At 41.5% G+C, this 27,994-nt stretch overlaps 1 protein-coding gene across 4 annotated transcripts in view; it reads left to right on the top strand.

The window, feature by feature from the left end:
* The window catches only part of DISC1 (DISC1 scaffold protein), a 366,833-nt gene that overhangs the window by 145,288 nt on the left and 193,551 nt on the right, over positions 1-27,994 (top strand). For 3 of the 4 annotated variants that reach the window (XM_064594632.1, XM_064594633.1, XM_064594634.1), the window contains exons 7-9: positions 710-764; positions 5,004-5,106; positions 17,050-17,238. In XM_064594632.1, the coding sequence (XP_064450702.1) occupies positions 710-764; positions 5,004-5,106; positions 17,050-17,238 (347 nt within the window). Of the gene's footprint in view, positions 1-709; positions 765-5,003; positions 5,107-17,049; positions 17,239-27,994 lie in introns of those variants that run through there. The other variant, XR_010412429.1, reaches the window with a different exon arrangement.

Below are 27,994 nucleotides of genomic sequence, written 5' to 3'. Positions count from 1 at the left end.
GGAGACTCTGCACTGAGTGTGGAGCCCGATGTGGGGCTCTATCCCACGACCCTGAGATCATGACCTGAGCTGAAACCAAGAGTTGGAGGCTTAACCAACTGAGCCACCCAAGTGCCCCTGCCTGTGACAGTTTTTAGGTAGCAGTTTGATCCTAGCACTGGGTTCCTATTCCCAATAGTATTTTTTTCATCTTGCTTTATATCGTAGTTGATTGTCTGTGTGTACTTCCTCTCTTTTAGGTAACAACATTGAGCATAAGATCTGATTCTTAGTTTCATCCATTTGTCATCCATCCATATTTGTTGGATTACACAGTGTACCTGAATAGATAATATTTGATTACTGCCCGTGAAATGCTACCCCGTGTAGACCATCCTTCTTGGAAGGTAGTTATAGGAATGTGAATTTTCATCCTTTGCTGCCAGGACATCTGCGTTGTTTCTTTACCCTATCTATGTGCTATGGAGTTGTTCACTATGGGAAGAACAGATTTAAGCACTAGCCTAAGTAGAGCATCATTAGGGAGGGGAAATCTGCTTCCTAGCAACATGTTATTCCACAGTCAAATGGAACCAATTTGGCATCATCTTTCCCACTGTACTTCAGCCTTTAGGCTGATGGGAAGTTCACCGTTTCACAGTGTTCCTCTATGTGGTGGTATGGAACTATGATTCCAAGAAGACCAATGTCCTTTTTCTAATTCTTCTAGCCTCCAGGAGCGGATAAAATCCCTCAACTTGTCACTTAAGGAAATCCCTGCTAAGGTAAGTAGCTTCATATGACCATTTTCTGAAGTCTCTCAAGTTTTCTTTTGACTTAATGTCATGTCTAGGTCACATGATATTTCAGCCTAGCTCATGGCTCTGGAGGAAGTGTAGACTCTACAGAGCCATTCGACAGGCCAGGCGATGCGCCCGAAGAGCCAGGAATGGGGGCTGCTCTTGTGGTAGGGGTCCTAGCTTGTGGTCCTCCAGAGATTGACTGGTTCGGCCTTTGCCTAACAGGAGCTGCCAGTGTTAGGGAATGGGAAATGAGTGCTTTCGTGTACCATCAAATGCCTTTGCATGAAAAGGCTTTCGGGATGGGAGTAATCTGAAAAATTGTTTTTCTTCCAGGAGGACAGGGTTCAGGGATCCTCACAAACAGGTTTTAGAAAAGTTTGCATAGCAGGTGTTTGTTTTTTCAACTTTTTAAGCTGACTTCAGAATCATTTTGCCTATTTTCTCTGCCATTTATACTTCATACCAGGACCTCGGTTTGTATGGAGATAGCGGACTCCTGCAGTATTCCCTGGGAGCACCTCGCCAATTCAATTAAATAGTCAATGTCATGGTTAGTTAGGATAACCACAGTTTACAAAACAAAATCCTTCCCTGCAGAGATAGTTATATGTGACCGAGTTACTGACAAACTGAGAAGTAGGATCAATTACTCTGTGAATTACTAAATGTGTGGCGGACAACTGGGATGAATCGTTGATTATTTGCGTTAGGTCTGGGAGCCAGGGCTGGTTATAAGATGGTCAGAATGGACAAAAGAACAGGTTTCTGAGCAGAGAGCAAAGCAGACGGGAGTCCACTGGCCTGGAAGGAATGTTTTCTTGCCCTCCCCCAGCTCCCAGGAGAGAGATCCAGAAGACCTGCCAACGGGCTTGCACGTCACCACAGCTGGGCTGAGATTGGGGCTGTGTTGTTGGCAAAAATGTCCACAGTTTTTCTGGAACATTTTTTCAGTTTTTGTGTACATTTTCTGAAAAATACATTAAATGATTTTGCTAAAAAAATCACACGGAAGCAGTATGATAGGCAGTGACATCTGGCTAGAACGTTTGCCCGAAGAAGAGCAAGATGGGATCCAAGGCACTGCTTTATTCAGAGCCGTGCAAGGAGCAGAATCCCCAGGCAGGACTCTGGTAAAGGGCTTTTGTCGTGGGTTCTCACACTGTGCAGTGCTGAGAGACCCTCTTCCCTGCTCAAGGGAGACTGACTCGGTTTACCCATTTTGTCACATGAAGGAGGAGGGGAAGTGCTAGAGGGTGTACCTGAATTTCTGTTCTGTATGTTTCAGTGATGTCGCCGACTAGTATTCATGTTCTATAACTGTCTGGCAGGTTACCTCCAGGCAGAGCCACTGGGGAGGTGAGGAGAGACCAAAGCTTCCTGCATGGGGCAGGGGGTAGGAGTATTCCTTCTCCTGTATTTTCTGGCATAAATATGTGCCATTTGTCAGGTGCATCCTGATTTCTGCGCAGAATTAACAGGTGGAAGTACTCTAGGGTTTGGGTGTATTGAGTATTGGAACGTGCTGTGTGTAATCTGAATGAGTCCCTCTCCCGGCAATGAGCAGGCAGGCTTGCCTAGTACAGAATACACATGGTGTTGATATAGGAGTGTGTTTTCTAGGACATTTTATATTATGCACATGTTCACATTAACATATGCACATGATAGTGGGATTTGTTGATAATCCCCAGCTACTGTTAAAGCTCTTGGATTTGCCCAAATGCCCAAAGTGATTGGCTTTGTTTGCATACCTTCTCTAATGCACTTACAAATAACTCCTAATTCCCTTGGTTTTCCATAAGATTAAGGAATTCATATCTAAGATTTTAAAATGTAAATCTAAAAGCTTCATTTGATAATGAGTTCCTCAGGGTCCAATTTTATCTGGAAATAAAAAGGAGGTGCAGATTTTCTGGGGCGTGTTTGTGTGTGGATAGGTGGGTGTGTATGTCTGCACATACATGAATGTGTGTGTGTGTGTGTGTGTGTGTGTATGGGGGACATATATTAGTGCACATGGAATTGAAACAAAACTGCCTAGTCACACAGAAACAACTTTGCACTCTGGACTCGATTGACTCATGACCTTGAGGTAAAAATTGCAGGTTGGCCCAGTTTTCTTCCTTTAATGTATTAGGTATATATATCTGATATTCATTTGATTCCTCCCCCAAAGAGAAATGGAACCTTCCTTCATTCATTACATTTCTTTGACGTTTATGGTTCCCCAAACCAGGTAATTAAGGGATAAATGAGATGGAAGGAATAGTTGGAAATAAATGGAATATCTGGAGGTTGGTAGATACTAGATTACATTCAGCAGTGCTTGAAAGAATGTACACTGCAATTTAATAAGAAGATTTAGAAAGGCTGTCTTGTATTAATAGTGACAGCTTGAAGGACTGATTTGCTCAACAAAGGAGAAACTGACCCAATTATGATTAACAGAAGCTGTTAACTAAAATCAGGAAGACCGGACATACATTGGATGAGACATAAGAATTATGGCTGGTGTTACGGACTTAGCAGAAATGTTCCTGGACTTCCGATGACATTCTTAGGTGGATGGAAAGGGACATGCCCGCCATCAGGCACTGGGCCAACCCGAGACTAAGTGCTGTGGGGAGCAATCCAGAGCATCTTCTTTTTAACACCCAGTTCTGACTCCTGACAATTCTCACCTGGGGCATGGGGATGCTCATCACTGCTGATTCTGGCTTTGGTGTGGAGGCCTTCATCCAGAGAATGAGTTTTGTAAAGAGATTTGGGAAGTTACAGCTGCTTAATGGAAAAGACCATGTTTAAGGCCATGAAAGAAATAGTCTAACATTTGAGGCAGGATGGGTGAGGTCTGCTTTGATTCCAAAAATAATTTTAATTTCAGTGTGAAATAAGCAAAACAATTCAAGTTGATGGTATCTAGCAAGATCTAGGTTCTTCTGGGGAAATTGGATTTTATATTTTCTCTGGGCACTATGAACCCAACTGGGTTAATTTTAGTTTTTGAATGGAATTAGATTTTTAGCAAGAAAAGAGGGATCCTTTGTGGGCCACCCAAAATGTCTGCATACACACGTTTGTTGTTATTCAACTGAGTTGTGTGCTTTTGTTGAACTGGATGTTTTTCTAGGTAGCTCACCAATCTGAGTGTAGATATCAATCAAATATGAGGTTTTTGCTTTAAACAAAAGAAAAAATGTGATGTTTTTGTTTCAAAGAAAATAAAAGATAACCTAAGTCATTTGGGAAAAGAAAGTGAGGTTTAAGATTTTTGCTATTTTTGAAAGAGCAAAGAAAAATGTAGGGAGTGTTTGGATATCCTGGAAAAATACACGATAAAACCTGTAAACCTCCTTGAGGTCTACTTGTCTGTTTTCCAAGTCTGACTTGCCAGCAAATATCTGCCCTTAAAGATTCATTAGACAGCATCTACTAGTAATTAGCCTGCCCTTGATCTCAACTGTTGTGCACCTTCACTTACTGCTTATCGTGTGCCAGACACAGAGCAGTCCCTGCTCACATAGAGCTTGCATTCTAATGGAGAGAAATGCTAGGAAAACAGAGGAAGAAAAACAAATAGTGTCAACTGGAGAAGACATGGTGGGGAAATGTCCCGCAGGGGAAAGGGGGAAGGGGAGGGAGAGTTGAGGGGGTTGCTATTTTTTATAGGTAATCAGCCAGGCCTTTCTTCCCAGGTGATGTCTGAGCAGAGCCTGAAGGGTGTGAGTGGGCTAAGCCATTTGGGGCAAGAATGTTTCAGAAGGAGGGAGTAACCCTGGGGAGGGAGTAGGTAGGGTGGTGAGGTTATTCTAGTTTGTGGTTGCGCTCTGGTTTGTTAGCTCTTGTCATTTTTGTGTGTGGGGGTGGTGGTGAAGGTATGGGACCTGATGTGTGCTAATGCTTGTTTTATTTAGCCCTCCCTCCCTCCGTCCCTCCCGTCTTCCTCCCTCCTTCTCTCCTTGTCTCCTTCCCTCTTTCTCTCCCTTCCTCCCTTCTTCCCTCCCTTCCTTCCTACCTACCTTCCTTCATCTTCCTTCCTCCCTTCTTTCCTCTTTTCTTGCTTGCTTTTTACATTGTTTGCTTTTAAATAACTCTGCTTCAGTTACTCTTTATCACCCCTCTTCATTGCTTATAAACCCAGAAATCTCTGCCTGGCTGCTCCATTGCCTTCTGATTTTTACGTGAGTAAATGACGAGTCCTGGCTGTTTTTCCCCCTCTAGGTGTGTATGAGCGAGAGACTCAGCAGCACTCTCAGGAAGAAAGTAAATGACATCGAAACCCAACTCCTGGCGTTGCTTGAAGCCAAAATGCTTGCTGTATCAGGTAACTGGACATAGTGGGGACATGAAGCGGATGAGGGGAATAATGCCAGTTGCCACCACATCCAGGTTTTGTCCTCGAGTAACATTCTACCTGTTACTTATGTAATACTTGGACATTTCAGAGCTTTTGTGTGAAGTCTCACTAAAACTCATGGACTAAATGGGCAGCATGGCCTCCTCGTAAGACTCTTAAAACTACATATGCACATATAATAAAAAAAATAAGTTGTCTAGGTACCATATTTTGGACTTCTGGTTTGTTTCTTTAAGAGACTAGAGGTGCGCTGCATGCCATGTAATTCTAGCAGATGTTTACATAGCATTATGTGTCTGTAGAGGCTCCGTGGAGACTTTTGGATGTGGTCAGTCCCTTCCTATAGGGAGAGAGAATAACAGGAGACAAGGTGATGTACTCAATTTAACATCCCAGTCAGAGAGATTAGATTTGTGGAGGATTCTCAGTATATCATAATCAATCCTTCATCTGGTAGTTATTAGGAATATATTTTCCCATTAATTAGTAGGTCTCTGAAAATAGTATCTTTCTTTTTTAAAAGATTTTATTTTATTTGAGACAGAGAGAGAGAACATGAGTCAGGGAGAGGGGCAGAGGGAGAGGGAGAAGCAGACTCCCCGCTGAGCGGGGAGCCCAATGCGGGGCTCGATCCCAGGACCCTGGGATCATGACCTGAGCCGAAGGCAGTGGCTTAACCAACTGAGCCACCCGGACGCCCCACCGCACCATGTGTTTTTAATATAAGAACTCCTTAATTACTGTCAAGGACTATAATTATTAATAGAATTGGAAACTAGGATCATTTTTTTTTTTTTTTTAAGATTTTACTTATTTATTTGACACAGAGAGAGATAGAGAGCACAAGCAGGGGGAGCGGCAGTCAGAGGGAGAGGGAGAAGCAGGCTCTCCGCTGAGCAAGGAGCCCAATGCGGGGCTCGATCCCAGGACTCTGGGATCATGACCTGAGCTGAAGGCAGACGCTTAACCAATGGAGCCACCCAGGCGCCCCTGAAAATAGTATCTTACCCTATCATTTGAAGAGTGCTTTTAAGCATTCCCCTGTATTGTTATTTTGTTTCATTTTCACAACAGCTGTATTAGGTAGGAGGGAAAGATATGAGGTCCCAATGAACGGATTAGGAGACTGAGGCCCTGGGGTACGTCCTTTGGTTAAGTTCACTCAGTTAGCTAAGTGGTGGCAGAGCAGGGGCTCAAGGTCAGGTGTGATTCATGGATTTTTTAATCCAGTTGTGTCATGACATCCTCCAAGTATTCTCTGAGTTTTATAGGCTGAGTGAACCTGCAGCTCATCAACTTCAGAAGAATCATAAAAATTTAACGAAAAGGTATAATAATTACATGTATGGCTTTTAAATGGCATTTTAAGAAGGAATACAATAATTGGCAGCTTCTGCTTGCTCTTCAGATCATTAAACAACTAATGTTGGCAGCTAACGAGCAATTTGGTTCCTGGTGCAGTCAGGCGTATTATTTACAACCAGAGCAACATCGAAATGTGAATGTGGGGCTTGGCTCTTAACAGCTTCACATGCCATTTACTTGAAATTATGGCCCCATTTGCTAAGAGAAAAAAAAAAAAGATTGAACACAATCTTGCTTCTGAGTTAGTGTTTTTGCCTTTCTTAATCCATATATCTTCCTGAGGAATACAGGTGGATGTGTCTCTATTAAGCCCAAGGGAGGAGATGTATCATTTAGGTAGCAGAGATATCCCTCTCTCAAATGTGAATAATCTCTTTTTAGAATCCCGGGGAGAATTCTTAAGATGGTATATTGCATATGGGGCCTGGGTTTCGTGTTTAGTTCTTTGATCAACTGAGAACAGCAGTGAGACCTGACTGGAGGAGGGATGACCTGAATTAACTGGGATGGGAACTCACCTCTCAACCTCCCTATTTCCTGATTATTCTGTAGGCTGTTGGCAAATAGGCTTTCCAGTCACAGGCCGTCCCCACGGGCCATGCCAGAGCCCGGGTGGACATCATTCTGGACATAATGTGCTTTCTGTTTCCTTTTGAGCTAAGCTCTGCAGCGGGGAGGACCTGAGCAGGGAAAAGGCACTTCCTGTAGGATCTTGACAGACCTATCTTAGTATATTCAGAACGCCAAACCCTCACTCCATTAAACAAAAGCCATGACAAACCTCTCCAAGAGAAGGAAGTCTTTCTCCATTTTGGTCTGTCTGTGAGAACGCTGAGGAGCAATGCCCTTGGGATTCTTGGATGCCCTCTTGAATGAAGAGGGCCTTAGGGGGTGCCCTTAAGATTCCCAGAAGGCCTTTTGTCTGTCTGAAAGTTTCTTCGATTTACTCCTTGGTTTGGTCTATAGATTGAGACCTTCTCTTAATTTAAGAATCATTTGCTATCTGTAGAGACTGGGAATAAGAAATGGTTTTATTTTCAGACTCATCAAGTCCTAGCTCCTTTATATTTAACAGTTTATTTTTTTTTAAAGATTTTATTTATTTATTTGAGAGAGAGAGAGAGCACGAGCTTGGGGGGGGGGGCGGCAGTGGGAGAGGGAGAAGCAGACTCCTTGCTGAGCAAGGAGCCTGAAGTAGGGCTCCATCCCAGGACCCTGAGATCATGACCTGAGCCAAAGGCAGATGCTTCACTGACTGAGCCACCCAGGCGCCCCTAACAGTGTATTCTTTAGCTCGCTTCTCTTTTCTTGCACTGAATCATAGGCAGTGACAGGACGCCAGCATGCACTTCTGTGTTCTGCCTGGAATCTTCTTGGCTGTATGACCAACTTCATTAGGAACTTTTTTTTCTCGATTACTTCAGTTGATAATGATACCAGACTTTCTGTTACCACATGGCAAGGGTCCCCTTTCCCCCAGCTTCCAGTTATATTTTTCTTGCTTCCCTTTTAGCCTTCACTGAGGTCTGTCAAGGCTTCTGCCTGCCGCCTGGTCCCACTGTCAGTGCCTCAGATCTAAGGGGTTTGTTACAGCAGCATTCAGACACCAAAATCTGTTCTCGTTATTGATTGTTGCATAATAAATCAGCCTCAGGATTTAGTCACTTAAAACATCACCGGTCATTTATTTTGCCTATGAATCTGCAATCTGGGCACACCCTGGCAGGGACAGGTGGCTGAACTGGGGCTGGAGAGTCCACTTTCATAAAAGGGAGCCCAGCCTAGACAAGGGCTCCTTCACCTCTCTGCTACCCTCACTGAAAACTCTATCCTCTACCCCACAGATTGATTGCTTTGACCTCCACACCTTCTAGAGAGTGCGTAGTGGGTATGGTTGATCTGGGCTCTGTGGTCAAGATGTCAGCATCAGAAGTTCAGACCCATCTCCTTCTCTAGAACTGTGCTAGGCCCCTGCCTAACCACTGGCCTCTGGTGATGAGTGCTTGTGCCTTAGCTCAGTCCAGTTCCACCCTCTGTATGCATGCTCTCCTCCTCACAGCTGTGACCTCCTTGACACTCCAAGACTTTTCATGCCCAGACACAGAAGATATTTAAGTGGTGGTAACCTACATATAAGATCCAACAACAAGCATCCTCCCTGAATATTGGCCTTTCGTCTTGGACTCTGGGTCTGCACTGCTGCTCACACCCAGTCCTGGTTGGGTCCCCAGGTCCTGTAACTGGGCTCTGCCCCCATCAGTGCTCTGTAACCTGATGAGTGTCCCAGTCTTCATCTGCAGGGGGCCTGCCCTGCTCTGACCATTTCCCCTCCCCTAGGCTCAAAGCCTGGCTCTCTGATGCCCAGCTTCTGATATTGCTCTGATACTGAGACATGGTGCGTGCATTTCTGGCTCCAGCCTTTCCCTGCTTGGATCACCCACTGTTGTTGATGCCGTCCATCTGTTGAGTCACTCTGCTATTTTTTCCTTGGGCTTTGCCCGGCACTCAGAAGACAGTCAAGAAGAGTAATTATGTTAAGAAAAAATGCACCTCATTTGTTGATTGCTGATCTCCAGAATCTGTTATTTTCATACCTCCTTTGGGTCGTCCCTCAGTTTGTGGTATATTTTCTTGCCACCTGCCTCCCGTTACTAGTTTCCAAGGAACAAACAGTTCAGATCATCATTTGTTCCTAAGTAGAATACCAAGATGTCTCAGGTACTCCAAGCCAATTTGTTTTCTAAATGATGGTTCTATCCAATTTGACTTTTCCTTTACAGAGAATAAAAATTAGCTGCACTTAAAATATCTTAGTGTTTAAATGGAAGCCTATCTAGGCATAAGCAAGATTTTCTGGATAAGCTCAGGATGTTTCCCTCTCTCTAAACAATTTAGATCAATGGTTGGAGGAGATAATAGGCCCAGCGAAGATTTTTCAAAGATGATGTCTGTCCAGTGTGGAAATATATGAGACCCACCAAATGAGAAGAAGTGAAAGCTGTTTCAGAGCTTACTATAGCAAGGGAGTCAGCCACCATCACCTGAGTTTTGGCAGAGACTCAAAGGCAGGCAGAAACGTGGGAAAGCTTTGGAGCAGAGAAAAGGGAAGCCTGCAGGTATGTTCTGACGGGAGGCTGGGAAGCTAGAGGCAGGCCAATTAGAGCATCCTGTGTGATTGGTTTAGGGAGCATATTTGGCTTTCTCTAGCTGGTCCTAAGTTGGAAGCAGGGACAAAAATCAGGGAAGCTGTCAGTTATAATAAAATCCTGGCCATTTTGGACCAATTATGACAGAATTGATTGTTTGGTTTCCTGGATTATTACTAGAAATAGCAATCTGGCTTCCTACGGCCTCCCTTATAGCAGGCTGCCTTCCTGGACTGGTTATTGTAGATATAGAGGTTCATTTCCTGGGCAGGTTGCTGCAGGTTGCGGGTCAGAGTGCTCTTTCTAGAGATGATCTGGCCACTGTCTGTTTGTATATTTAGTCTCTCACCAGGTACCACCCTTTCTCAAGCTGTTAGAAGCAGTCTGTGTTTTACGTAAAATCCCGTGTGTTCAGGTGTTATGTTCCCCGTCTTCTCCGTGAAATATCTAAAATGTCTGATGTTCAAAAGGGCTCTGCTCACCGAAAATGCTTTTTGCTCTCTCAGGAAATCATAGTGCCTGGAAGAAAGCAACAACACGAACAGAAAATGGCCAATTCCAGCCGAAGGAGCTTTGGTGGAGAGGTGGCAGCGTGGTGGGGGGAGTGTTGGTGGGTGCTGGTTGGTTGTGTTTGCTTTGCTAGTGCAAGCTCCTAGCACATGGCCTTGACATCGCTGAGGGGGGAGACTCTAAGTGACAGAGCGTGAGTCTTGCCTAACCACGTGTACTGGAGCTTGGAGTTCCTCAAAAGATACAGTGTTGTGCCAGAAAAAAAGAGGCAGCACTCTATTATTTTTGGAGTTTGATGATTTTCAGCACTGGCTTTATTTCTTTTATTTCAGTAGAGAAGGTTAGCTCAAATTTGGGTATGTAAACGTGAATGATTTTAGGAGGATCATTACAGATGGGAATGTCTGTGGACCTCTGCAGTACTGTGTGTGTGTTGGGGGGGCATGTCCCCCTAGATGAAAGTCATAGTGAGGGCTTGAGACTGACCGGGTGACACAGCCCACCTGAGTACAGGATTCATTCCCCGACCCCCTTTGTGCTCCCTCCCTTTATGGGTGATTTGTGGCCACGTTTTGACGAAGTCACTTATTGAGCTGTATTTGGCAGAATAAGCACCTAACACGAGGTTGGAAAAACCCAGTTCAAGTTCGGCAACCTCATGTGGGATCTTAGAACTCTAAAACTTTGTGACCTTGGGAAGGTGACTCTCTGGGTCTTAGTTTCTTCAACTGAAAATCAAGGACAGTCATTATAAGATCCCCATCCTGGCTTGTTGGAAAGGCCAAATGAGACAACTGCTCTAACAAGAGCCCCGTACCTATAAAATCAGACTCTCAAATAATGACCTCAAAAAAGGAACCCCAGACATTGTGAGGTAGAGGAGGGAGATATTTAAGTTCAGGATGAAGGATAAAATTAGAAGGAACAGAGTGGATAAAGTCAGTTTTGGCTTTGGCATTCACCTGGAGGGTTTTAATGGTGGCCTTTGTAGAATAAAATACTTTGACAGGTGCTTTAAAAAGCCTCTGTGAAGGCCCAAGTATGGTTCTCTTGCTGAAGAGCAGGCAGGCGTATGTGTGGGATGATGGCAAAGGCGGGACATTCATCTGCACAAATCCTCCTGTGGCATTTAGGAAGGAGCCCATTAGAGTCACAGAGATTGGGGTCACGGGGTCACTGATGGGACTTCCTTCAGGGATCAGTGTTTACTTTTCTATATTTTCATCACAGAGCTCTTGGCCAGTTTCAGTAATCAGGGAGGGCTAAATCAAGCAGGATTTACCTCATGGGCTTGGATCAGAGACCGAAATGCTTATAAAATATTAACCAGGGGCAGTGTAGCATTTTATCATGGCTTCGGTTTGTGGTATTAACTGTCTCTGGGAATTCGTACTCTTTCTGCATATATAAAATGCACACATCTATCACTATGCATTTTCCCTCAGGATCAAGGAAGGGACCCAGGTTTTAATTCATGATCTCTCTTATGTTTTATTAAGGGCCCTGGCCACTAGAGCTTGCCATAGATTGCAGGGGTATCTGAGGATGTGTTTCCTGTCATTCCAGCAAAACTTCTGTGCGGTCACTCACCCTGACTATGTAGTCTTTTCTGATTTTTTTTTTAAAAGATTTTATTCATTTATTTGAGAGAGAGAGAGAGAAGGAGAGCACGAGAGGGGGAAGGGTCAGAGAGAGAAGCAGGCCCCCCGCTGAGCAGGGAGCCCGACGTGGGGCTCGATCCCGGGACTCCGGGATCATGACCTGAGCCGAAGGCAGCCGCTTATCCTACTGAGCCACACAGGTGCCCCTCTGATTTGTTTTTAGAGGTCTTATTCTTTCCAAACTGTTTGTAGGAGGAGATTGCACACTGTGGTGTATTTTGCCTGGTGTCCCTGGGGACACAGTTGGCGCCTACCTCACTTTTGGTCACCTCTCTTGCTTGAATATATGGTCCAGCAGAAAGGTTGGTGCTCCCTGAGCCCAGGCGGGGAAGGGACATTTGAAGGCACCACGTTGTGCCCGTGGCTGGCCTGTCTAGAGGCAGTCACACCTCTGGGCTGGTCTTCCCCAAACCACCTTGGGCACGGGGCATGTCCCTTGAGGTTCTTTTTTTGTTTTGTTTTGTTTTGTTTTAAAGGACATCTTTTTATTGTGATGAAATATACATACACATAAAATTTACCCTTTTAACCATTTTTAAGTGTAAAACTCAGTGGCATTAAGTACATTCACCTTTCTGTGCAACCATCACCACCATCCACCTGCAGAACTTTTTTCATCTTTCCAAACGGGAACTCTGTACCCATCAAACTTGAGGTTCTTAGTGGCCCTCCATGGGGGCTCTGTCCACAGCAGCCCTAACTTGGTCATTATTCGAGAAAGAAACCACAGATCCAGGAAACAATTTAGTTGTGTTGCTATTTATAGCTCAAAGCTTGTGAAGTCCAGGCTGCTCTCCTTACCTGGACTTTGCTTTTCCTAAGTGGGTCAAGCCCATCAGTTTAGCATCTTGGTCGCTCTGCTGTTTGGATCCACCTTCTTTGTGGGCTTAGTCTCCACCTTGGCCACACACCTCCTGCCACCCATGGAAGACAGGCCCTTTGTTCTCTAACCAGGTTTCTGTTTCTTGTTTGGAAACCTTATATTCTGTCCTCATGAAACCTGCTTCTGTCTCCCCTTCTGGAACAATCTTTCTTCTCTGAGCTCTCCTAGAGCACATTTGCCCATTTCTTAGAATACATCTTCTCCTCTTTATTTAATGGTGACTTCCTGGAGAGCAGGGTGGTACTCTGTTTTCACCCGTATTTGCCCACTTAAGTGATAGACAATAAACAGGGTCTCAAAAGATATTTATCCAGTCATGGAATTGGAAACTATGGATGTCAGTGACAGAAATGATAGCTGGGTGTCCAGAATGCCCTTGAAGTGGGAAAGCATTTTGTCCTATTTCTCCCATTTATATTGGGTTGAAATCTGCCTTTTAAATAATAATAATAAAGAAGTAAATAGCATAGTTTAGAACCTAAGAAAGATTCGGAGTTATGTTTGAGTTGGAAACTTGCCTTCCATTTTATTGCTATGTAACCTCAGCGAGATAGTTTTTTCTCTAGGTTTCAGTTTTCTCCACTATAAAGCAGAGATAACATGTATTTCCGTGAACATAAAATGCACCATTATTTTATACACTACGAAGAAAGAAAAATCGCTGTCAATTAAATAATGATATAATGCTTTCTGTGGCTTAGAATTTTTATTTTGTTATTAAAATAGTCCTTTTTGATGTATTTGGGCTTTTGAAAAATCCTTTTTGAAAGGAAACTTAATCACTCAAGGTTTTCCTAAAACATCTTCATATTCAGGGTCTGAGTGTTCTGAAACACATTGTGCCTCAAAGTAGTCGGAGCTCACGTTTTTCATCCATTATCACCCTCTGCATCAGTGAAACTGTTGGTGATGCAACTTTTTTTTCCCTCCAAGACTGAACTGCTGTTTTCTGTAGGGTCTTCCGCCAAGCTGCAACACGGTTCTTCAAGTTTTAAATGATGGTGCTTTCCTGATCTTATAAATCCATTACGATAGATGGTTTTCAGACAATAGCTAGGTCTCCAATGATCCTGAAATGGTTTTTACTTTGAAACGCCAGGGCCTTGCAGATGGTCCACCAGACCACTGAGAATGACAGTCATGTAGTAACAGCTTCATCCTGACTACCTCCTGGCTGATGGCGATCTCAGAGATGTTAACATGGGGGGAAAAAGGGTGCATCTCAGAATAGATAACATAGGGCATAACTTCCCTCTTAGAGTTGTGGTAAGGTAGAGGAGAAAAGGTTCATAACTGTTATTGTGGAAACATCATGGAGCCCCCTGATAACAATAACTATTATTGGGTTCCTGCGTGGCTCAGTTGGTTAAACGTCTGCATTGGGCTCAGGTCATGATCCCAGAGTCTTGGGATCGAGTCCCGTCAGGCTCCCTGCTCAGCAGGGAGTCTGCTTCTCCCTCTGCCCCTTACCCCACTCGTGCTCTCTCTCTCTCTCAAACAAATAAATAAAATATTAAAAAAAACAACCCCCCCAAAACCCCAATAACTATTATTTATGGAGCATTCACTAATGTGATATGCTTATTAATTTATGATGTAATTTTCATATTAAAATTTTCCCTAATATATTTTTTCCTTTTTTTATTGAGGTATGATTTATATTCAATGAAATGCACAGGTCTTAAGTGCCCAGTTGTATGAATTTTGATACCTATTGTCTGCAACCCTATCAAGATATTTTCATTCCTCCAGAAACATCACCCTTGTGCCCTTTCCCAGTCATCACCCCCCTTCCCCAGACAGCCTGCATTCTGATATCTTTTACCATGGATCAATTTTGCCTGTGCTAGAACTTAGTATCAATGGATTCTTTTTTTTTTTTTTTTTTTTGAGATTCCCCATGTCACTGTGCATATGAAGAGCTGGTGCCTTTCTATGGCTGAATATTCTTCCATTGTGTAGATGGGACCCTGTTTCTGCTTTTCTCCCTCTGGTGGACATTTAGGTTGTTTTATTTGGGCGATCACGAGTAAAGCCACTATGAACATTTGAGTACAACTATTTTTGGATTACATGTTTTCATTTCTCCTGGGTAAATACCTGGAGGTAGATTTTTTGGGTCCACACACAGGTGTGTATTTAACTTTATGCGAAACAGACGGAAGTCTTCTCAAGGTGGTTGTGCCGTTGACACTTCCATTATGGACAAGAGCTCCACAGCTCCACATCCTTGCCAGCTAGACAGCTTTGTCTGGTTCATTTGAGCCATTTGAATGGTTTTGTAGTGGAGTCTCTATGACTTTAATTTGTATTTTTCTGGTAACTAATAACCATCGACACGTTTTCATATGATCACCAGCCACTTGCGTATCTTACACTGTAAAATGCCTGTTAAATCAGTTGCCCATTTTTCAATGGGGTCATTGGTGTTTTAATTATTGGGTGTAGGATTCGACTCCTTTGTCAGATACACATATTATGAATATTTTCTCCCAGTCTGTGGCATGCCTTTTCATCTTCTTAGTGGTATTTTTGGTGAGTAGAGGTTTTTAATTGTGATGAAGTCCATTTATCTCTTTGTTTTTTGTAGTTAGTGTTTTTTGGGTCCTAATAAAAGTTTTGCTTATTCCAAAGTTAGAAAAGTGTTCTATACTTTATTCTACAAGCTTTATAGTTTTTGCTGCTACATGTAGGTCTGTGATCCATCTCTAATTAAATTTTGTGTATGGTTTGAAGTATGGATGAAAGCTAATGTTTCCCCATTTCAGTAGCTAGTTGTTCAATTACCATGTGTTTAAAATATAGTTGACCCATGAACAATGTGGGAGTTAGGGGTGCCAGCCCCCCATACAGTCAAAAATCTGAGTTTAACTTTTGACTTCCCCAAAATGGAATTGCTAGTAGCCTACTGTTGACCAGAAGCCTTACTAATAACATAAATAGTTGATTAACACATATTTTGTATGTTACGTGTGTTATCTACTGTATTCTTACAACAAAGTAAGGGAAAGAAAAGAAAATGTTATTAAGAAAATCGTAAGGAAGAGAAAATATATTCACAATACTGTACTGTATTTATTAAAAAAAATCCACATACACATGGACACGCACAGTTCAAACCTGTGGTGGTCAAGGGTCAGTTGTACTCTCTTTTCCTTATTGACTTACTTTGGCACTTTGGTTGAAAATCAATTGACTGTGTGAGTATGGTCTACTCCTGGACTGTCTGTCTATTCTATTCCATTGATCTGTTTTATCTATTTATCTATATGCCAATGCCATACTATCTTGATCTGTAGCTTCAGCATTCATTTGAAATCAAGTAATATATATTCTCTTCATTCTTCCTTACAAGGATTTTTTTTTTTTTTTTGGCTGATCTAGGCCTTGTGCGTTTTATTTTATATTTTAGAATAAGCTTGTCGGTTTCTACAAAAGACCATCATGAGATTTTGACTGGAATTGTACTGAGTGAATAGATGAATTTGAGGAAGATAGAAATGTTAAAAATATTTGATTTTCCAATATATGTATATATATAGTATTCTGTCTTTCTGATTGCTTAAGTCTTTTTAAATTTCTCTCAGAAGTTTTTAAAATGGTTTTCTGTGTGGAGGTCTTGCACATGTTTCTTTAAATTTATCCCTAAATATTTTGAGCTTTAAAATATCTTGTAAATGGTATTTAAAAAAAATCATCTTCTACTTATTTGTTGTTGATATTTAGAAATATAATTGCAACCTTGCTAGATTCAATGCATGATATATTTTGCTTAGTGCTTTACAGAATTTCATGTTTATTCTTAAAGCCACCTGATGCAGGTGTTAGTACAATCATATTTTATAAGAAGTTTGCCCTGAAATTACATATGTTAATTTCTTTGCTCAAGGTCATGCAGGTTGAGTAACAGGAGGACTAGGATTTGAATTTAGGTCTAGTCTGACTCCAGTGGCTAGTCCCTTTCCACTCTACTATAATATTTCAACTGTTTGACATTTGGATATTTGAATGGAGTCATACCACATACCATGTGGTTTCCCTGGATTTCACTTGGACATTTTTGTTTCATTGTGTTTCACAAGGACATGATTTGGCTAATGGAAGCTTTAAAACAGAACTAACAAAAATAAGGTGATAAAGAGACTGGTGGTTTTCCCAGTTGAAGGAGACAGTCAGTGTTTTTCCATATTCCTCCATGGAAGACTATTCATGCAATTGGATGCAGTTGCAAAGCTCAGCCCTCTTTCTCCATACTGTTGGTGCACATTAGCTGTTGCTAAATCTTCCATGTGTGGGGATGCTGTCAAATTTGTTTTCCCTCCTTCTCTCTTGCAATGTGCTGCAGGAAACCATTTCTCTACAGCCAAGGAGCTCACGGAGGAGATTAGATCATTAACAGCAGAAAGGGAAGGGCTGGAGGGACTCTTGGACAAGCTTCGGGTGCTGAGTTCCAGGAATGTCCAAAAGCTGGGCAGTGTTAAGGAAGATTACAGCCGACTGAGAAGAGAGCTGGACCAGGGGGAGGCTGCCTACGGTAAGTAGTCACAACTGTTGCTTGGTGAACTATTCATGCTATTGATTGTACTAGGTGGCCAGGCAGGATGTTCTGTGCCTCATGTGAGCATCGATGTGAAAGGCATCCTGGAGCACATGACACTTTTCCTGGAGGATTTTTTTTGGCAGGAGCCTTGGCAAATGGGGTAGAATTACTTGTCAGCTTTTGTTTTGCTATTCACATGTGACATCTTTTCTTTTTCTGTCTTTTCTCCCCTCCTCTGCCCTGGATTTGCTAATGGCCTTGTGATTATTTAGAGCAATCTCTCCCTTGGCACAGGTCTTGAGAATTTTCTGTGTTTGACAATTATGTTCCTTTTGTTCCTTGGCTCAGTCTTCTGGCTTGCACAATCACAGACGAGAGCCTGCTGACTCAGAAAACTGAATAAAGACCATGAAGTGGCTCTTCTGTGTGTGCGTTTTTCCTGAGAGCTTCTTTCTCCAGGAAGAATGGTGTAGAAGAGGCGAATGCTGCCTTAACTGAAGTCTTTGCCTGTCGGAGTAGTTACCGTACTCTTATGTTCTTTTCCTGTTCCAGTTGTTAAGAGTAACTGAGGTCACCTTGAGGTTTGCTCCCTGGGGGACAGTCTTAGAAGATGCTTGTTCAGTCTGAATTGATAGAGTAAAAACTTATTTCTTCAAAAAAAATGTGAAGAATTTACCGTGTTTTAGTTTCTAATCAGAAGAATGAAATCATGAGAAATAAATGCAGATTTAAAATATGTTAGATGCTAGAATCTGTTTTTTTACTGGTAAAATGAGAAGAAGAATATCCAGCTCATAGGCTGATTAAGCAGTACAGATTAAATGAGGTGACTTAGAAAGATTTTGAGGTGTGTGTGTGTGTGCGCTCTTGCATTTCTTCTAGGAAGTAGAAGCTGCTGGAGGCTAGAGGTCATACATAGTGTATCATGGTCCCTAAATGAATGTTTACTAGGAAAATGAAAGACCTATCTACTAATAAGTAACTATATTTACAAAGCATTCTTACTTAAAAAGAAATAAGGAAAGAATGGGAATGTTAGGTAGCCACATTTGAAATACGCTATTTGAAAATACTCCACAGATTGAAGTAAATGAAGATTAGTATTTAAAACCAGGTAAAGAAGTATGAAATTAGTTAGCAGAAATTAGGTGTGTCTTTTCACTATGAATAAATTGTGTTTGAAAGGCTTACTCAGTTGTAGAAAGAGGTTTCAGTTATTTGAATCACAGATAGGATACTCAGTTGTTATGGTGTCTTCTTCCCAATGGGCAGGCCTAACCTGGAACAACTGAGAGCTTCTTGTCTTTCTTTCCCCACTTCTGTAGGTCAAGCCTTCTTTTCTGCCAAATATGTAGAAACTGTACATTTCAGTCTGACTATATAACTAGGGTACTGAGGGATAACAACACTTTTTTCCTAAGATGTGATGCTGTGCTTCATGAAGTCATGATAGGAATGATCATTGGATATTTTAAATGAATTTTAGCTATAGACTTTTTAAATGTATAAACAATAAAAACTATGAAATTTCTCATGTCATCACTCCATAATTTTTGGCACAATATGGGGGAATCTATTGAATCTAAGAATAAAGAAGATGTGAACAAATTCGGACAAATTTAGTCGAGCAATATTTTCATTTGAACAGTTGAGCTCTTGAAAGCCATAAATATCTCTTAAAAAGAAAAAATGAGCCATGTAGTATTTTTTTGAATCTCATCCTTGTCACTTGACTAAGTATCTTCAAAATGATGAATAAAACATAAACAAATGGAATGAGAGATTGTTACCATCAATGATTCTAAGCTGCAGATGGCTAGTTACTATTGTGAAAGAGTTCTTTATGTTTTAGACTTGGATTTTGCTGGATCAGCTACCCTTTTCCCTATGCTTTAGGCTGAAGGTAATTCTTAACCAATCTGAGGTGACTTGGCATTAGGTCAACCAAATTAATAATCTTGGGTTGATGAGAGTAATGGGAGATAAATAAACAAATAAATAAATAAATAATGAATTCCTTAGTAGATTGAAGCTTTTTATTTATTGAAATGCAATAAAACTAGGCCAAAGTCCATAGTCTGCCATTTGTTGGCTTTTGAGAGTTAAAGATTTAGAGGGAGCTCTAAATGTAGAGCTTTAAATGTAGAGCAAATACAAAGGAATAGTATGCACACGCGTGTATGTCCCATGAGCTGACTCTTCTTTTTTTTTTTTTTTTTAAAGATTTTATTTATTTATTTTGACAGAGAGAGAGAAAGCGAGAGAGGGAACACAAGCAGGGGGGAATGGAAGAGGGTGAAGCAGGCTTCCCGCCGAGCAGAGAGCCCGATGCGGGGCTCGATCCCAGGACCCTGGGATCATGACCTGAGCCGAAGGCAGACGCTTAACGACTGCGCCACCCAGTCGCCCCGAGCTGACTCTTCTTATCCTTAGATAAAATGTTTTAAAATAAGACTATTTAAGAAATAAGCAATATGTAGAATTCTTTAATAAACCCGATTTTGGTTTCTAGCATGGTTGCAGAATGTGGCAACCATGGATAAGTAACTCTGTGATGGTCAGGGACCCAGGCTCTTCTATTTTGTTCATCTGTACCCCTGGACAGGTGACATTTGGTCCAAGATGGCTGACCCAGGCACACGTATGTCCAAGTCCAGCCAGGGGTTCTGGTTCTATAGCAGAAGGAGAGATTTGCAGTTTTGGGGAGCAATTAGCAGTCTCTCTCATACAGAAAACTCTTATAGATGGGAAGTGTTTTGCTGATCATTTACAATATTATTACATCTTTTGTGGCTGGCTCGATTGAAATCAAAGAAAAGCACTGTCCTTATGTTTCATTTGTTTTGTCACAGTATCCAGCATGGTGTCTTTGCAAATAGTAAATATACCATAAGTATTTGTTCATTTAATGGGGCCAGATGTTAAAATGAAACATTCCTTTATTTCCATATTATTCCTTTACTCCTCTACTTTGAATTATAGACCCAGACCTTGGATCTTCTTCTTCTTCTTCTTCTTCATTAATTCTTCAAATTCATTTTCTAATTTAGTGAGAACAGAGGTAAGTTTGGTTGTCTTTCGTGGAAGATGCTTGAGTTGTCTGAGTGGGATATTCATATTGGGATGTGAGCAGACAGAACAAAATGATGAAAAAGTCCTGAAATGTGCCAGAGTAATCAAGGGCAAAGGGAGACAGAAATCATCACTGAATCCGTTGACTTTGTCACAGTGATACACAGTCTGTGAAGAGACAAGAAGGGGGTGTGTTTTAACCTGTATCAGCTCCTTAAGACTTCAGGAAAATGCGTTTGAATTCTGAGCAACTTTAAGTACATTAAAATAGAATGAAATGCTTTCAACCCCTGATTACTTGTGGAGATTAACTATAAACCTTTAATTATTGTGGATTTCATTTTTTTTAAGGGAGGCTGAGATTAAAAAAAAACACAACAGTAACTTTTTTAGTTTGCTATATCTGCTTTTCAGCAAAAAGACAACCCTGAGATTTATATAAATTTTTCCATCCCTTGTGTGTAAGTTGATAATCTGTATTGTACTTTATTAATATTGTTGATTTCTCACTATAACTCAGATATAAAGGAAGCAGACGTCAAGGGGAGAGATTTAATCACAGAATAATCAGGGCTAGAATTTTAAATAGGACATCATTAGCATGTTAATGAATTTCCCCACTTTATACCAGCTGCCTGAATAGAAAAGATACTGCAGATGTAGCTCAAAAATCTGGCAGGGTCTGTGGCCCACTGAGCTGTCAGGAATTCGTATAGAGGGCCCGTAAAGTACGTAAAGGGATTCTCTGCGCGGCTATCAAATGGCAGGATTTTGTTTTTCCTCGGAGTGACGGCTGGGTGTGTTCAGCTTTAACTCATTTGCCTTTCAATGAGTAAGAACAAGTGGAGGGCAGATGAGGAGCAGTTTTTTAGTGTAATAAAGTTAGAGGGGAGTCAATTTTTTCAGTTATGGTTTGGGGCTAGTTCAGTACTTCCCCCTTATCCGCAGTCTTGCTTTCTACGGTCTCAGTTACCTGCAATCGACCCCCGTCAGGAAGATGATCCCCCTGATGAATCATCTAAAGGTCACTGGAAGCCTAATGCTGTGTCACAGCGCCTACGTCAGTCCCCTCACTTCGTCCCATCATGTAGGCATTTCATCACCTCACATCATCACAAGAAGGGCGAGTACAACACAAGATATTTTGAAAGAAAGAGCGAGACCACATTCACAAAAGTTTTATTACAGTGTAATTATTCTATTTTATTATTGGTGATTGTTGTTCATCCCTTACTGTGCCTAATTTGTAAGTTAAACTTTATTATAGGTTTATACGTGTAATAAAAAATGTAGTATATGTAGGGTTCGGTACTCTGTGGTTTCAGGCATCCACGAGGGTCTTGGATGCATCTTCTGTGCATAAGGGAGGACCTACCTTTTATTTTAGATTAGAAAGGCCGTAGGTCCATGCTGACATCATCCTGCCCTGACTTTTGGACTACCGCATAACTTGTGAGCTTGAAATAGCTGATGGAAGGAAGTATGACATCCTCTAGTGAGATATGTGTTCCTTGAACTCTGGAAGTCCACAGGTGAAGCTTCTTTTAGAAGTTACCTCACACCTGTTAAGAAAAGATCTTCAGTATAGAGATCCTGCACTTTACAAGTTCTGCATATATAGGCAGTAACTCTCTTTCCACATTTATAGGATGTATTTAGAAGAAATTTTGAAGAAAAATTAGAACAGAAGAATAGAATTTTCATTCCGTGTGTGTGTCTGTGTGTCCATGTATGGGGAGGAAATGGAGAAAACATAATGGAGATGTAAACAACACAATTAACAAAAAAATAAAATTTGAAAGTTGAGATGGAAGAAAAGTCATTGGCTTTTGTTAATTATTCTGTGTTGAGAATATGATGTGATAATGAGCTTCCTAGGAACCAGAGCAAAAAAGACAACTGAAGTGTCATCCATCCTCCTCAAAAGCAGCTAAAAGCACAAAGTTTTCAGGAATGTGGAGTGGTGTTAAATTCTTAAAGGCCTTTTTTTTTTTTTTGAGAGAGAGTGCGTGTGCAAGTGGGGGAGGGGACGGTCAGAGGGGGAGAGAGAGATAGAGAATCTCAAGCCCCTGACACCGGGCTCAATCTCACGACTCTGAAATCATGACCTGAGCCAAAATCAAGAGTCAGATGCTTAATGGACTGAGTTACCTAGGCGCTGCTTAAAGGCATTTTTTTTTTTTTTTTGAGAGCTCACAACAGATTCATAACAAATGCAAAAACACTCTCCATGTGGCTGTTACCAATCCCTCCTGGAAAGGGGGATGTCTTCAAAGCAGGGGTTCATGGATAGACTGAAATGTATACATATCTTAGATGTGTGGGTGTGTACGTATTTTTCCACAAAAATTTTGATCCAGTGTTTTGGCAAAAAGGATTTAGAAAAGAGTCATTCTAAAATCTCCCAAATTTTTAAGAAACATGTGAAATGATAATAATACCATGGGAATGAATTAGTAAAGGCTCAGGCTAATTACATTTAAGTCTGGAAATTTCCAGTGATCTGACATAATTCAAACATGAGACTAGAAATGTAGAAGAGTAGCCAGAGATCATATTCTGTAGAAATATTCACCAAATGTCACTTTTTTCCCTCTGAACTTTGAGGAAGGTCTGCGTGGTAGACAACTTTGCTCTCTTGGGGCCAGAACAGCAATCGAGCTCTTGATGACCAAGGACCAAGCTGTTTGTCTTGGAACCAGAGGTGTGTTGCAGGTTCTGTATGTGGCAGAACTTAGATTGTTATATGGGGAATATCCTATTTGCATTTGCCTTTCTAAATCAGAAATCTTTGTTTAGATTTAAGAACACAGATAATATGAACTTTGAGAGAAAAGCTTCTAAAAAATGTCATAATCTTTCTTTTCTCAGGTTTTTCATGGACTGAACTTTTACATCTCTATTTATCATTGATTAATCTTATTAATAAAATCATTATTTTATCAGTTACATATATATTTGCCTTTTAAATTTCTCTCCATATTTTTTTCCTTTTCTAGTTATATCCTTGCATCTCTGTTAGTGTGGTTATTTCTCTGCCACCACTTTTGCCTGTGAATTTCTGTGCTTGACATTTGCAATGAACTTCCCCCCTCTTTTATCAAAAAATTGTGATAATTCCTTTGGGAGGCCTCTCCACAACAGTGTAAAAAGCCTGTGTTCAGATGTAGGAGGCCTTAGTTTCATTTCCCTTCTGTTGCTTGCTCATCATCTGTGCAACACCTGGCGTAGAGAGTCATCACAGCGTGAGACTTGATGAATGACTGATCTTTTGCAAGGCACTGTATCTTACCTGCTTCTCAGTCACTTCGCATATAACAGTATTTTCATCTATCCGTGCATCATTTCTCTGAGCATTTATTGAGCACTTACAGTATGCCAGGCTCTGTGTTAGGCCTTCATGGTCCAGAGTGAATCAGACCCTCAGTCCCTGAGGCCACCAAAGCCCCCATTTACTAGTCCCTCTGGTCTCACATTCCCACAGTTGCATCCATACTTTGTTCTTTCCCTTGCTCTCTACCATTTCTGATCTCCTATTTCTGTGTGATTTTTTAGAAGTCCTTACTTGTTACTTTCTTTTCCACCTGTCTCCTGATTTGCTTTCTATACTCCATTCCCAATACTTCAGTCATATATCCCCTAGTGGAATGCAATGATGATTTTAATTGTATTTCATACCAATTACAATATACAGCTTTTTGATATGCTAATTTGTTTGGAGTGGGAACATGATTCTATATAATAGGGTGGGTGCACGTGACTCTGAAGTGTCTGGTGGATCATTCTTGGCAACAGTGTCTTTCCTGGTCTTTCTCGATTTCCTCTGGATTCTGGGCTTTTGATGACATTGGTTTGCACGTGTGCACACACACACACACACACACTTATGCTCATGCGCTCCTTCCTGAAGATTAAGCCAAGAGTGGTGGTTAGGCAGAATGCCATGATTCCTAGAGGAGAGTCTGTTGGCTGTGAGTTGGTGAAGGGTGATATGTTGCATAAGACCATATCATGTCCTGCAGAGTGCTCCACATCTGGATCCTTGTCTTTTGTGTGACTCTTCCTCCCACCTCCATTTTTAAATGTCCCCTTGTGGGAGTGGTGCTACCCTCAGTTAACTGAACAACTTCAGCATTATGTTATGACTTGAAAACATATTGTTCTTATTATGATTATTAGAACTTAATATTAGTAGAACTCAATTCTAAAGTATTCATAGAGGTATTCATATTACCTTTTATATAGATCCTTAGAAGTCTAAAAATGAGTTCTTTTAAGATTTCTTCCTCCCTTGCTCTTCATTGTATATATTCAGCATGTACTTATTGGACCCCTTGCTGTGTGCACAGATTAACTATAGCTATTACGGATTTACTATGTTCTTGCAAAGGAAGGAGTGATCCCCTGTATGTTGTCACATTCTCTTCAGTTATAAATGTGGATTACTTTTCTTTTTGTTCTTAAGCCCTTACTCTGCACCAGGCACTGAGCCAAGTCTCGACGCCTATTTAGCTGCCTAATCCTCTGGACAGTGTGTGGCCGGCTCCAGCATGGTCTCTGTTTTATAGATGAAGATGCTGAGGCTTAGAGAGGGTCAGAGCTTTGTCCAGGGGCACATGGACATGAGGGGTAGGAGCCAGGATTTGAATCCTTTTTTGTCTGCACTTTTATGTTCTTCATGAACTTGATTCATAACACGAGTTTCTCTACGCATCCCTCAACCTCACCACCCTTCCTAAATGCTGCACTCATAGTCATGACTATGAAAACAGAGTCTGCTAAAAATCACCTCTAGAGGATGTTGTGTACCCTGAAAAGACAGGTTTTTTTTTTTTTTAATTTTGAAATTTGTAAGTATGCTCTCTGTATTTCAAACCTGATCTGCTATCTGCAACTTCCTGATACCAGATGGATCATTTCACTCGTTGGGAGATCCTATAGGTTATAATTGTTATGATAACAACATATTTTGTATTAAAACCGAAATCTTTTGTTGTGGAAGGGTGACTAAAAGGGGCCTAGCATTCTACAGCTAGTAGGAAAAAAAGTTGAACTGTAACAATGTAATTGGATACATATTTGTTAACTTCAAACCACTTTTTGATACGTTTTCAAAGAACCGTTGATAGTTCCGTTTCCTGTTCTAAAATGCTTAAATGTCAGTGTTTTCCTCTGTATTCCTGCAAGTACAGGCATTCATAAGTGGGTTGACATACTATCCAGAGTTTCTGGTGGAGGACTACCACAAGCCCTGTTTGCCTATGAATTTACTACTGTGCCATCCTATCCTAAGGAATTCAACTTGCAAAATGTGATGGTCTTCTTTCTAAGCTTCTTTGAGTGAGTTTTTGCATTTTAAATAAAACATTTAACATATTCTGTAATTCAGGGCTTTGAGGAATTAGGACTGATTTTTTTCTTAAATTGAGTCCCAATTCTGTGAGGTTTTACTGAATTCAGTTTTATTGGTGCTGTGGCATGTTTTCTGCTGTCACAATTTTTTCCAGTGATTACTTTTTTTTTTTTTTTTTAAGATTTTATTTATTTGACAGAGAGAGACACAGCGAGAGAGGGAGCACAAGCAGGGGGAGTGGGAGAGGGAGAAGCAGGCTTCCCGCGGAGCAGGGAGCCCGATGCGGGACTCGATTCCAGGACCCTGGGACCATGACCTGAGCCGAAGGCAGATGCTTACCGACTGAGCCACCCAGGCACCCCAGTGATTACATTTGTATGAAATATCTTGTTTTCCTCTTTGACATTGCCATGAGTCACGGCCTCCTGCTATTTTCCTCGGCTACTTCCTCTTCTTTGAAGCTGCGATTCGTTTAGGAACCCAAGAGAGACAGTACTTTTTTTTTGAGAGACCATTATTTGTTGTTAATTTGATTTTTCAGCTCTTGTAAAGGAGAAGGGGGTATGCCGATCCATGTTTTCCTGCCCTGATTGCTTCGTTGCTCCACTTTTTGCTGCCCTGGGCCCACCACACTTCCGTATTTGGGGGTAGCCATCCTGTCTCATCTGTTTTCCCTCAGGTTTTTATACAATTGGGGAGGGAGGGGTGGATCACCATAGGGGTGGGCAATCCTAAGCTAATGCTTTGAAGTTTAATATTTATAGCATGGCAGAAACCATCAGGAGTTGCTTAAAGATCTACTGACTTGGCAGCATCAAAAATTTATAAACCAGGGGCGCCTGGGTGGCTCAGTTGGTTGGGCGACTGCCTTCGCCTCACGTCGTGATCCTGGAGTCCCGGGATCGAGTCCTGCATCGGGCTCCCTGCTCGGCGGGGAGTCTGCTTCTCCCTCTGACCCTCCTCCCTCTCATGCTCTCTGTCTCTCATTCTCTCTCTCTCAAATAAATAAATAAAATCTTTAAAAAAAAAATGGGGCACCTGGGTGGCTCAGTTGGTTAAGCGACTGCCTTCGGCTCAGGTCATGATCCTGGAGTCCCAGGATCGAGTCCCACATTGGGCTCCCTGCTCAGCGGGGAGTCTGCTTCTCCCTCTGACCCTCCTCCCTCTCATGCTCTCTGTCTCTCATTCTCTCTCTCAAAATAAATAAATAAATAAAATCTTTTTTTTTTGAAGATTTTATTTATTTAACAGAGAGAGACATAGCGAGAGCAGGAACACAAGCAGGGGGAGTGGGAGAGGGAGAAGCAGGCTTCCCGCAGAGCGGGAAGCCCGATGTGGGACTCGATCCCAGGACCCTGGGATCATGACCTGAGCCGAAGGCAGACGCTTAACGACTGAGCCACCCAGGCGCCCATAAATAAAATCTTTAAAAAAAAAAAAAAGAAAAAAAATTATAAACCAGATATGCTTGTATTTTGTGTGCTCCCACAGTTATATAATGTAATTGTATTTTTGTCTTGACATTATACTTTCCAAGGTCTTCATGACTCATTAACAACTGGTTGCATACTTGGCTTCGAGATTTAATTATAACCAAACTTTTAAATTCTCCTTTTATTTACCAAAATGATGTTTAACTTTTGGTTATTGTAGCCTATTTTGAACATCTCCCTTTTTGTCTATTTTACTATGGCTGCTTTATACTTCATGTATCCCCAGATGTTATATTACCCTTCCCTAAGAAAGAACATAATGCAAACACACTGTGATTTTAGGGTGTACTTAATGAAAGGAAGCCTGGGCTTGCTCAGACAAGGTAACTGTAGTATTTGAGCTTCTTTTTAACTCTGTATGTGACCCAGCATTTGACTTTGGTCCGTATGTCCCAACTGTATTGGCAAAACAGAAAATTAGACTTTGGCAAATGTCTGTTTGTCTTTCACCGAACGCCATTTTCTCCCCCCAGAGACTGAGGAACAGTAGGGGCTAAATACCGGACTCCATGTCTGCCCTGAGAAGGTCACCAAACACTGAAATTCCCTAGCGGTCTGGAATCCTAGCAATGCATCAACCTTTGGAGGCAAAATAATTTCCCCTATGGATTATATAAGAATCCTCTGAAGGTGAAGCTTATAAGATTCCTGGGGTTACTTTAGTGGTTTAAAATTTAAAAAAAAAATTTATTCCGCAAAACGGCATAAGAATAAGACACATTTTCAAAGCCAAACAAAAAAAAGTCCATCATACAACATCTGTAACAGAGCTCCTGGTTTCATTTTTAGTGTCGCCCCAGTGTCCGAAGCACGTGCACACCTCTTACACACT

The sequence above is a fragment of the Mirounga angustirostris genome, unplaced genomic scaffold, assembly GCF_029215605.1.
Source record: "Mirounga angustirostris isolate CCGP_5_RB_7025 unplaced genomic scaffold, mMirAng1.0.hap1 SCAF_6, whole genome shotgun sequence".
Lineage (NCBI taxonomy): Eukaryota > Metazoa > Chordata > Mammalia > Carnivora > Phocidae > Mirounga > Mirounga angustirostris.
This window is presented reverse-complemented; position numbering and strand designations above follow the sequence as displayed.